Consider the following 11,472-nt stretch of genomic DNA (forward strand, 5'->3'; position numbering starts at 1 on the left):
AGCTCAGGAACACCATCACACAGACACACATAAATTTATATTAACTCCCTCACAGCAAACAAAGTATATGCACTCGGCACCCAGGGATCATGTGTTAGCACAGCATAGCCTAATGCCAACATTGGACTCGTCAGTTTTGGGACTGTGCTGGGTTGTGTACTACTATGCTGGGAGCTATGACACCAATATTTCCAATACGAGCAGCATCACAGGTTTAAAACGCAGACTAGAAAGAAAGGCATGACAATAAAGCTCAAGGAAAATGCTAAGGACCACATATAAAACTAACCAACCCAATTCCTTTTAGCACATCAGGAAAGACGAGTCGCTGAAGAGAAAAGCCATTGTGTGTGGACACGCACATCTGATGCTTTCCCGTGACTGATCTCCTGAGATGGTTGCACAAAAACACACTGAACAACATTAAAAAGGGGGGGGGGCAAGCAAAAAAAAAAAAACCACACACTGAACATCTTCGAGCTCAGACAGCATTCCAAGAGCACACTCTGCTCTCTGCCTCAATCGGCGACTGTATACTGGGGCTAGTCCAAGCTTCACCATATGAAGATGGAGCAATTACTGGCTGATGTTCTTAGGAGGAATCTTTGTGGTTCGTGGAAAAACGGGCTTTTCCCCACAAGCTTTTTGAAGTTTCCACAAACAAATTTAGAGTAGCTAACCAGCAGTTCAAACCCACCAGCCACTCCCAGGAATGAAAATGTTCATTCCGTCCAAAATGTACAACCTTGGAAACCCGCTACAGCGTCACCATGAGACTGAAATGACGTGGGTTTCTTTGGTTTTAATGCAAAAGCACATTTCAAGGCATCAAGGCAGAATAAAAAATACTTGTTTCACTTGCATTAAAATGATGGTAGGAAGTTTATTTGCTGGTCACTGTTTGAATATAAGTTACAGAGAACTCTGAAATATCAAGACCGCAAAATCAGCAGGCTGAAGAGGCAGCAGGAGCAGGCCATGGCCAGAGCCCTGTATTTCAGCAAAGGGAGGTGAACAGTTACCTGTTTACTTGGACAGTCCTTGTCCTTAAAAAATTGTGCCAATGTCTGCATCTTATTGCACCCAGACCTAATACCAAAACTGCACGTTTTACAAAAGCTACAGAATGCATTCAGAGTCACTGTTTGCTTTTCCGTTTTCTCTTTCTCCCTGACTTTGCAGGTGGGGGTTGCGTCTCTTGAATTTCTTCCTTGACATCAACTGCAGGCTGTTTGAGAATGATTTCAGGATCTTCGTCATCATTCAACTCAGCCACTTCAGACTTTCGCCTTTCCAAATATGATGGTGTACAAACTGGCGTGGAGTCCTGGATTCAACAAGATTCTATTTAGCACATAAATGTGGGGTGAGACTAGGAATGACTAGCCCACAAATATCACATTCCCATCACCCTCTACTTTTATAAGTTTATTGAGTGATTTCAGGCTTAAGTATCTTTTGGTGATACAACCGCACTGTTAATGAGCACACTAACATCCGTGGCGGTCTAATTATGTAATTTTGTACCCAAAGCAGTACATTGGTTTGCATAAAATTCGTTTTATATTGTAGGCCTGTAATTCTTAAGAAATTACTCATTTTAATCTCTCTAGTAGACATTCCAGGTATGGTAAATGTTAATACACAAAAATCATAAATATAATGTAAACACAATATAATTTTTTCAATAACGTAATCAATGTATTGCTCAATTCTGTCAAAAACTCCTTTTGTACTAAAGTGACACTTTTTTTAATGCCATGGACAAAAAATTTCCAGGCAAAAAATTTTCCAAATGACAGCAAAAGGGCAAGCAGGGCACTGGAGACTGATCGATGGACAAATCTGAGGTGATTTGCTTTGATACAATGTAATCCTCACTGTGTTTATGTATGCCTCTATTAGACTTGCAGTTTTGAATTTCCCACCCAGTTGCATCCCCATGCGGTGACACTGCATGCAGAGAACGAACTGGAATGGAAGCGAACAAGGAAGTCAGATCGCTCTGCGATCACAGCGGAGGACACCACTGGACCGGGAGCAGTTAAGGGACTTCTCTGCAGTGTCATCCCGAGTGTGACTCCTGACAGCTACCATGTACCCCGAGCCACACTCGGGATTACCTACAAACAGGTTAAACTTTGTACGGAATTTTAAAGTGGATTGGATTACAATTATGCTCCATCAGAGTTCTGAGCAAAAAATTCCAATCTAACATTTATATAAATTGTGGTAAACCTTATTTCCCACTGCGAAAAGGTAAAAATGATAATAATCTCAAAATAACCTTTGCTCAGCTCTCTATGGCCCATGTATCACCAGTAAGGGCTTAATGGAAGTGTCACAAGTCGTGATTGAACCTGAAAACTTAGCTGTGTGGTAAATAATCACATTATTTCTATACCTGTGCCCAGAATAAGGGAGACAATTTTATCTGGTTATTTTGGGAATTCTCAGGAGTGCTACAAGTACCCAAAATCTGTTTTATTTTCCTTCCATCATTAGCAAAACCTTAAATAAATTTTAAGACACTATGAACCTGCACATTTTTCTAACATGCAATATTATAAGTAATTTACCTGGCTATTCATAGAGTTCTGAAGATCACTGTTTGAAACATTTTGGTTTTTCTTTTTCGGTAAAACCTTAAATAAACAAAGAAATTAGACACCTGTAGCATCAAATCTTTACTTTTTTTAGCTGATATATTCTCATATACCCTTATTGGTAAAATCTCCTTAAGTGAACATTTAGATTTAAAAACTAAACTGACGAATCCAGTGTAGTTAAAATTAAAGCAAAAACAGGCAAAAGGGGACAAGCAAAGAAGACAGTTCAAACTGGCACTTACAAACTGAATCAAGAAGGGGAGCCTAGAAGAGTGTGAGCGGGAGGATACCCAGGCGGCTTATTCTGGGGAAGCCCTGGCAGTGAAGCAGGCCTGCCTTTCAAAATCAAGCTCCAGGGAAGGCAGTTCTTAGGTGCCTGTTTTCAAACCTTACTATCCCAGCTTCCAAACAATGCACAAGGCCAATTAGGGCCCAAGGTTTGTAACGTAGCACTAAGTAAACCACCCTCATTAATTCTGGCAACACCACCATTCGATAGTTTGGGTTCAATGGTGTTTTCATGTCAAACAACTTAAAATCAGATCATAAGCTTTGCAAAACAGGCAAGTGATCTCAGGATTTCCTTCTTTTGAATAATGGAGATGGTAAGATCTGCTGATAAAGTTTTAGAAGAACCTACAATGTAGACCAACATTTCACATATTTGTCAAAACCTGCATGTGATAAGCCTAGGTAACTCTTAATCATATAGAACACAGATGCTGTGTAATGGCTCTTCTGTATGTTACATGTTATTGTTTGCTAATGAGCTGCTTATGACTCATGGTAACCCCAGGTTACAAATAGTAGGTAAAATCCTCCCCACAGACTGGATGGGGCAGAGGTTGTACACTGGTGCATATGGGAGCTGGAGACACAGGGAATCCAGGGTGGATGATACCAACAGGACCAGGGGTGTGAGGGGCGATGCTGGGAGAGTGGAGGGTGAGTGGGTTGGAAAGGGGGAACCGATTACAGGGATCTACATGTGACCTCCTCCCTAGAAGACAAAGCAGAGAAGGGGGGGGGGGAGACTCCGGATAGGGCAAGATATGACAAAATAACAATCTATAAATTATCAAGGGCTTATGAAGGAGGGGGAAGCAGGGAGGGAGGGGAAAAAAGAGGACCTGATTCAAAGGGCTTAAGTGGAGAGCAAATGCTTTGAAAATGATTAGGGCAAAGAATGTACGGATGTGCTTTATACAATTGATGTATGTATATGTATGGATTGTGATAAGAGTTGTATGAGCCCCTAATAAAATGTAAAGAATAAATAATTTTAAAAATTCTCCCCACAATAAAACATTTCATTAAAGAATATTTACCAATAGAGGGAAACTATAAACTATCCCTTTTTTAGCTAACTTCTTCCTGAGCAATTTTTCTTTGTCCTTAAATCGCTTCTCCATGCGTAGCTTTTCCGGAAGTGTTCGTTTCTTATTGTACCGTTTCACTGCTGGATGGGATGGCTTTGAAAATGGAATATCCCAGTCTTTGAAAAGCTCTTCATGGACTTTTTCAGGTGGCATAAAATCACCTATATTAAAAAAATATAAACAAGAAAAAGAGTTTTCAACCAAGTGGGAAGGTGAGGGGGGGGGGGTGTTAATGTTTACTTCAGTGCGATTCCCCAGAGATAACTACAATAAATGTAGTTAATCTTTTATTAATACAATGGAATTAAGGGTTATAGAAGAAGCCACTAAATTTGGGTTCAGAACTCTTCTTACTATTTCTTAGAAATCAGAGAAGACACAGCATTCACTTCACACACGACAGTTGGACACTGCCAACCTGGCTTACTTCTTTCTGGCACAACTCAGGATTAAGGGTGTGGTTTTATCTTTATCTCAGCCAAGCTGTTGAGATCAAGAGATGCTGGAACAGAGATGCTGTTTTATCAGCCTCATGCCTGAGCACAGGCAGGTGGGGTGTGGGCACTCTGCCTCTGGAGACCCTGGGATCAGGACGGCTCTGTTTGCAGGAACTAGCCACTGATCGGGGACTAATGTCTAATCTACAAGTACCTGGGTGGTGCAAACCATAAATTGTCTACTATTAGTTGAAATACTGGCAGTTCAGACCCACCAAGGTGCCTGGGAAAACAGGCCTAGAGATAAGCTTCCAAAAGGCCACAAACGTGAACACACTAGGAGATCATCATTCGTACTCTCTCCACATCAAACACAATGAGGACGAGCTGTTCTGCTTTAAGGAATTCTGAATCAGGGAGCAGAGGGTAACAGCAGGGAACTGCAGGCAGGTAAGAACCAACTAATCAATAAATAGCATGAAGCAGGAAATTCAACTTTTGTACCATCCCTGTCCTTGCCCTTCCTCCAATACATGCTGGTAGATGTGAACTGGGGAAGCGGCCTTATTAAAGTGCCCGCATCTCTATTAGCCCATCTGTGCTAAGGACCAGAGCTCCAAGGTTCTGCTATAAAATCCAACAATGCAGACCTCCCCAGAGGTGTGTTTAGACTGGGCCAGCACTCCCCCAACCCAATCACTGCTAGCTACAAGGCTGGTAGGAACGGCTAATGTCTTCCTTCAGTGGAGTCTGCTCAGGTCTCTGAAACCAACAATATCGGTATCCCAAAGAGCTGGTTCAGGATTACCTGCCGTCCCTACGTCGGGCTGGCACTGAGGCTGCCGTGCGCTAGTGTCTTGTGTAAAAGTACTACCCAGAACCAACACTGAAAGCATTGGGGGTGGGATGCCTGCCAGTGACAAGGCAATCTCCCAGGGGGTCTGTTCATATTATGACAACCTCTTTCCCATCTGGTAACTGGTTGGCTGCTAGACTGACAAAAACTCCTACTGAAGGTGTCCTGCAGTGGCGACTGCCCCTCCAATCACCACAGGGCTGCTGGGGTGCTGAAATCAGAGAAATGTCTAGGCAGTAATCGTGCAGAGCTCCAGGTGCCTTTCATGCTGACAGGGAGGTAAGTTTGCATGTTTCCCCTGGCAGATATCTCAGATAGAAGCCACCCCACAGAGCGGGGCAAGAAGCCTCGGCTAACCCCTCAGCATGCCTGTTGACTGAAAACATGGTTGCAGAAAGAGCCTAGTGGGGGAATGCAGAAGACTGCACACCATGACAGACAGGTTGTTAATGCTGACACACCTTGCCTGGGAGGCAAGCACTCTCTGGGGTGTTTAGGAGGCAGTCCAAACTGGAAAAAACCTGTAACTGTCAAGTCCTAATAAAAGCAGAGTGGGAGAAGTACCCATCAGAGAGGAAGAGAAAGCAGTAAGGAAAGGCTCTGACTGCCTAAGAGTTTATCACTAAATACTGGGAAGAACAAAGAAAGGTAACACGCTTGTAACTTCCAGTGCCTCAATAAACCATGACACAAAAAGAGAAGAACTATAATGACTCATGCAAATAAGCATGGTGGAAAGAGTGAAATCAAACCTATGGAAGACCAAACAATAAAAAAAGAACAAAAGGATATAGTGCTAAACAAAAATAAAGAGCCAAGAGGGAATGTAAACAAAAATCTACAAGAAATAAAAGCAGCACAGGAACAAAACCCTATCGAGCACTCACGGCCACTGTGAGCACGAACCACCACCACGCTCCACTCTTGTTCTCATTCCTCTTCCACTCCTCATGGAGTCTCCTTCAGTGCAAAAAGCTAGCTTAATAGCCCTTCTAGAATGTTACGGGGCTCCCACAGGCTTGCAGGATGAATGAGCGTGACTCGATTTTGAATAATTTGACCTACGGACGACTTCTGCTTCAACTCAGCACTCCCCTCAGGCTTCCAACTCCAGATTCGGCCCTCTTCACATGGCTGACTCCTTTTTGTAACCCCCAGGCTGTAACCCCCTTCCCCTATTCCACTGGGAATGGGTAACTGCTCTTTCATATGCCCCCAAATTTACTTATCGACTCTATCTTAGCAGTTCTTAACTCAGAAGATTTTTAACTTCTAATTATGCTCCCTGGAAAATGCACTTACATTCTTACACTGGTCCTTGAGAGACTCACCCAGAGAAAAGCAAGGCATCTAAGGAGTAGGGTAATCACCAGCCATCAATCGGCTGTAGGCATCACTCAATCTCGCAAAGAAGAGTACTTACACTTCAAGAGTCTTTCACCAAAAAGGTAGTTGTTCATTGTCTCAGCAACTATCTTGGCAACATCATCTGACTCAAACTCCACAAAGGCATAGCCTTTGCTATTTCCAGTCTGTAACAGCAAAAGCCACAAGATGTAGGCCATATTTTGATGCATTAGTAAATGAAATTTTAGCCACTACTTTACATAACACACACTCTCCCAACTAGCAAGTAACATTAAAAACCCCAAACCAAACTGTCACTAAGTTGATTCCAACTCACTGTGACTCGATGGGGCAGGTAGAACTGTCCCTGTGGGTTTCCAAAACTGTGGCTCTTGACAAGAGTAGGAAGCCTGACTTTTCCTGCAGAGGCTGGTGGTTTTGAATTGTGACCTTGTGGTTAGCAGTCACATCATTTCAATGGTAGTCACATTATTCATATACTTCTAATACAGAGAATAGTATGAAGCTTCACATTAAGATGCAGCCAACCACATTCCCTCAGTGGCTCCTAACAGTAAAGTACTGTGCTTTCTCCTACCCATTGCCTTCCCAGGTGGGAGCCCAGGATCTACACAGTACATCCTGGGCTCTCACCTGCACCCCACACTGTACAGTGGAATTGCCCACCTATCTTAGCAAGGAGCCCTGATGACAGCCTGTTGGGCTGCTAACCTTAAGATCAGCAGGTAGAAACCACCAGCGAGCGCCATGGGAGAAAGACGGGGCTTTCTACTTCCGTAAAGAGTTAGTCTCGGAAACACACAGGGCAGCTTTACCTTGTCTTATGGGGTCACCATGAGACAGAATTGATTCCATAGCCATTTTGATTTTTTTTATAGTAATAAGCACATGAGTTCTGGAATCCAAATGTGCACATTTTGATCCTGTTCTGACATTTACCTGGATATCATTTAAACACTCGGAGCCTGTTTTCAACTCTATAAAATGGAGGCAATAAAATAACTATTCTCCAAGGTTTGCTGTAAAGATATGAAACAATCCACAAGAGCTCAATATGATGTTTGTTTCTGTATTCAGTAAATGTTAGCAATTAGCAGCAGCTGAAAGTACTTTACAATCTTGTATTAAACAATCACTTTCTGAGTAAAGAGTAAAACTGGAGATGTGATTCTGGATGAGAAATCAGGTAGAACCTGTATAGCTTAACAGACTGGGAATCAAGAGGCTCATTTCCAGTTCTTGCAGTGGCAAAACCGGCAATCTAGACAAGCTCACATCTGCGTTTCCCCCTCAGTTACCTTCCTGGGAAGATTCTGGTAAAAATTAAAATGCCCAAAGACCCATTTTACAATCCAATTCTCAGTAGGAAAGAGCGGATGGGAAATTCTGCGAAATCCAACTACCAGTAAATTTACCACAACTGTAAACAGTAACTCTGAAAAGGGACTTGAGAGTATGTATTGTACTAATATATTACCCAATAATTCCAAGAATGCTGGAAAATTGAGCATAGGTGGCAATGCCCTGTTAACTGTCTCTATCAAACAAATCAAGTGGGTTCTGACTAGTGACCCCACAGGACAGAGCAGAACTCCTCTAGGGGCTTCTGAGACAAACTCTTGGCAGGAGCTTAAAGCCTTCTTGTTCTCCTACAGAGCAGCTGGTGGTTTGAACTGCCATCCTTGAGATCAGCAGCCCAATTAGCAACCCACTCAGCTACCAGGGCTCCTTCACAGGTATACAGAGGCATCTGAAAAATAAGAAACCCTAAGGATTCGACTTTAAAACGTTTACCTTTTTACTTCTGGACAACTTGAGTCTTGAAACAGCACCAAACTGGGAGAAATAAGCCTTGAGCTGGGGTTCGAAAAGGCCTCGCGGTATGTGACCCACATACACGACTCCAGGTGTGAGTTTCTCTTGCTAGAGAAAGATCAAGTAAATATAGTTACATTTTTTAAAAAAATCCTCTTCCAACACCCTGCCCCTAGTTCAACAAAGATGCCAAGAACTACCCTGTATTTCATCCTACAACTTTGTGCCTACGTCCTCGCTGGAACCACCACCCTGGCCACTGGCTTGTTTCATATGCCAGCCCGATGTCAGGCCTTAAAACCTCTAAGGCTGGATCAGTGGATCAGCAAATAGTCTTGAACGTGTCATTTCAAATTCCCTGCCCAGGAACTTTGCAAAAAAGGTTCCCTTTGGTTTTTTATTTAATATTTTATTTGCAAGTAATCCAAGAAATTTGAGAAGTTGCTACCGTTTGCAATAGACTTGTATCCTGCATCTCAAGTTATTATGCTTAGGTTTTATAACAAGACCTTTTAGTCTTCCATCCATGTATTTGTTTTTAAGGGTCCAATTTACTTTACTGATACTAAAATTTGAATTTCATATTAACTGTCACTTGTCGCTAAATATTTTTTTTTCAACCATTTGAAAATGTAAAAAACATGTCTTAGCTTACGTGCCATAAACAGGGAGCAGGCTGGATTTACCTTAAGCCAATGTTTCCCCCCAGCTCGTGTATTTGTGCGATAATTTTTTTAAAAGACCCTTGATGTCAGGAGCCCCGGTCAGCGGCAAATGGAACCAGGCACTCATGGTCTTTTAGAATTTCAAAATCACCACCGCCGCACACGAGCCTTCGGAACGGTGAGGCCCCATAGAACCCCATTGTTGGGGAGGGTGGGGGGTCCGCAACGCAGCGGCGGAGCAACAGATCGATTTACGTTCCATTGGGGAGGCCATTCCCACCAGCTGCCTTCTTTTCCTCTGCTCGCAAAAACTCATAGCGACCCTATCGGGTAGGGTACAATTGCCCCGTGAGTTTCAGAGACTGAAACGCTTTCTTACGGGCGGAGAAAACCCTGTCTTGCTCCTGCGGAGCGCCAAGTGGTTTCGAATTGCTGATCAGGAGATTCCAGTTAACTCGCCAAGGTTTCCCGTGACCCCGCTTCCGGCATCTGTCCATCACTCCCAGAGAGCGGGCCCACGGGCGCGCGCGCCAGGCCCCACGTCGCGGGCACCGTGGCCTGCGGCACCCGCTGGGGCCCTTCCACCCGCTCGGGAAGGCCACCCCTCACGCAGCCGGGCGCTGACCGGAGAGGCCTGGCGGGCGCCGAGGGCCGAGGGGACAGGAGCTCGGGATGGAGGCACGCCCCACCCGGCCGCCGGGCGTCTCACCTGGGCCGCGCGCCGGCGGACCTGCGCCACCTGTTTCTGGAACTTGGCCTGTTCCTGCGGGTTCAGCGACAGCAGAGGCTTAGCGGGGCCATCAAAACCCGCCATGTCCCAGTCGGTCCTAGTTGTAACGCTCCACGAGGAGCCTACAGAAACACAGGACCATCAGCCCCTTCGAAGCGGAAGCGGAAGGGGCGGGGATCCTAGGGGGCGGAGTAAAGGTGTGGTTGGGCGATGCTCAGGGCTGTTCTGAGCCCAGGCCAGGGTGCTCGCGCGCCCCCTGGTGGTACAGTCCCGCACCCCTTCCATATGTTTCAAATGGCAGGGGTTACTCATTCACCCTTATTTCGTAGCTGTATAGTTTTAAGGGGGAATTAAAACTAACATCAAAAACTATATCTTTGATTTTTCTGAAATATTCCTTCATTTGTTTTTTTCTTAGAGCAATAAAACATTTCTATGGATCTGAAACCCGAAGTCATTTCCCCCAGTTTTCCACTGTGGTTCGGTACCATCAAATCTGTTGGACCCACAGTGACCCTCAGACAGAAGGAAACTCTGCGGTCCTGCCTCATCCCTGCAACTCTCTCTATGCCTGAGCCCATTGGTTCAGCCATGGTGTCAATCCATCTCGTTGAGGGTCTTCCTTTTATTGGCTCCCCTCCACTTAACCAAGCATGATGTACTACTCCAGGGACTGGTCTCTCCGGACAACATGTCCAAAGTATGTAAGACGAAGTCTTGCCATCCTTGACTCTGACTTAAAGGGTAGCCATGAATTGGAATGGACTTGATAACTGTGAGGGTTTTTTTTGGGTTGGGGGAGTTTGTTTTTTTAGCTACAATGTGCTATTTTCTAACATTCTTTCGTAAAGTCATTTCTAGGTTTCCAAACTCATTTAACTATATGTTATGGTCAAGTTTAATTATGTTATGATTAACCCAATCATTCCAGTTTTGTTATATAGTTTGATTTTGATCAGTTGCATTCATAGCCAATCATGAGAAGACCTTTCTCCTCCCAATCTTAGACATTTTCCCCTTAATCAAAATTATCTTCTTGGATATTTTCCAAGTGTGTTAGTCTGGCTCTCCTGGGATGTAAGCAACTGGATTTAAGACCAAGGATTGATCTCCATTGTAAGGAGTTCTGCTAAGAGTTGGACTGTTCACTGCAAGGCTAGCAGTTCAATTCCAGTAGCCAATCCTCCAGACAAACTCGAGGTTGGCTGCTCCCATAAAGACTGATAGCCCTGGAAACCCAAAGAGGCGAACCTGTTCTGTCTGATGGGTCACTGTCTGTCAGAAATGACTCAATGGCAGTGGGTTATGAGTCCGAATCGGCTCAATGGCCCCTGACAACAACCGTAGTCACCCAAGCATTAGAAGGCTTCCAGAGACTCTAAGCTCCACATAGCGGAAAACCACTTCATGTGCATATGTGCATCTCCTGGTGGCATAATGGTTACTCATTGGGCTTTTAAGTGAAAGGTCAGCTGTTCAGAACCACACCAGCTCTGCGGGAGAAGACAGGGCTTTTTACTTAAATAGTTACATCCTCGGAAACCCATAGGGGTCAGTTCTACCCTGTCCTATAGGGTGGCTATAAATTGAAATGAATCAATGGCAGTGTTTGG

The 11,472-nt window shown here is 44.2% G+C and overlaps 1 protein-coding gene across 2 annotated transcripts; it reads right to left on the reverse strand.

Annotated features, from left to right (window-relative positions):
- Nucleotides 1-863: 863 nt before the first annotated feature.
- On the reverse strand, nt 864-10,025 carry LOC142424562 (MKI67 FHA domain-interacting nucleolar phosphoprotein-like). 2 transcript variants are annotated; one of them, XM_075529880.1, is made up of 6 exons: nt 9,839-10,025; nt 8,444-8,572; nt 6,705-6,813; nt 3,938-4,149; nt 2,580-2,645; nt 864-1,327 (listed from the first exon to the last, which is right to left on the reverse strand). In XM_075529880.1, the coding sequence occupies exons 1-6, from the start codon at nt 9,941-9,943 to the stop codon at nt 1,139-1,141; spliced, it is 810 nt and encodes a 269-aa protein (XP_075385995.1). In that variant the 5' UTR covers nt 9,944-10,025; the 3' UTR covers nt 864-1,138. The 2 variants fall into 2 exon arrangements, with proteins under 2 accessions (XP_075385995.1, XP_075385996.1); XM_075529881.1 differs by having other exon boundaries at nt 864-1,344.
- Nucleotides 10,026-11,472: the final 1,447 nt, after the last annotated feature.

Source organism: Tenrec ecaudatus, chromosome 13 (genome assembly GCF_050624435.1).
Source record: "Tenrec ecaudatus isolate mTenEca1 chromosome 13, mTenEca1.hap1, whole genome shotgun sequence".
Classification (NCBI taxonomy): domain Eukaryota; kingdom Metazoa; phylum Chordata; class Mammalia; order Afrosoricida; family Tenrecidae; genus Tenrec; species Tenrec ecaudatus.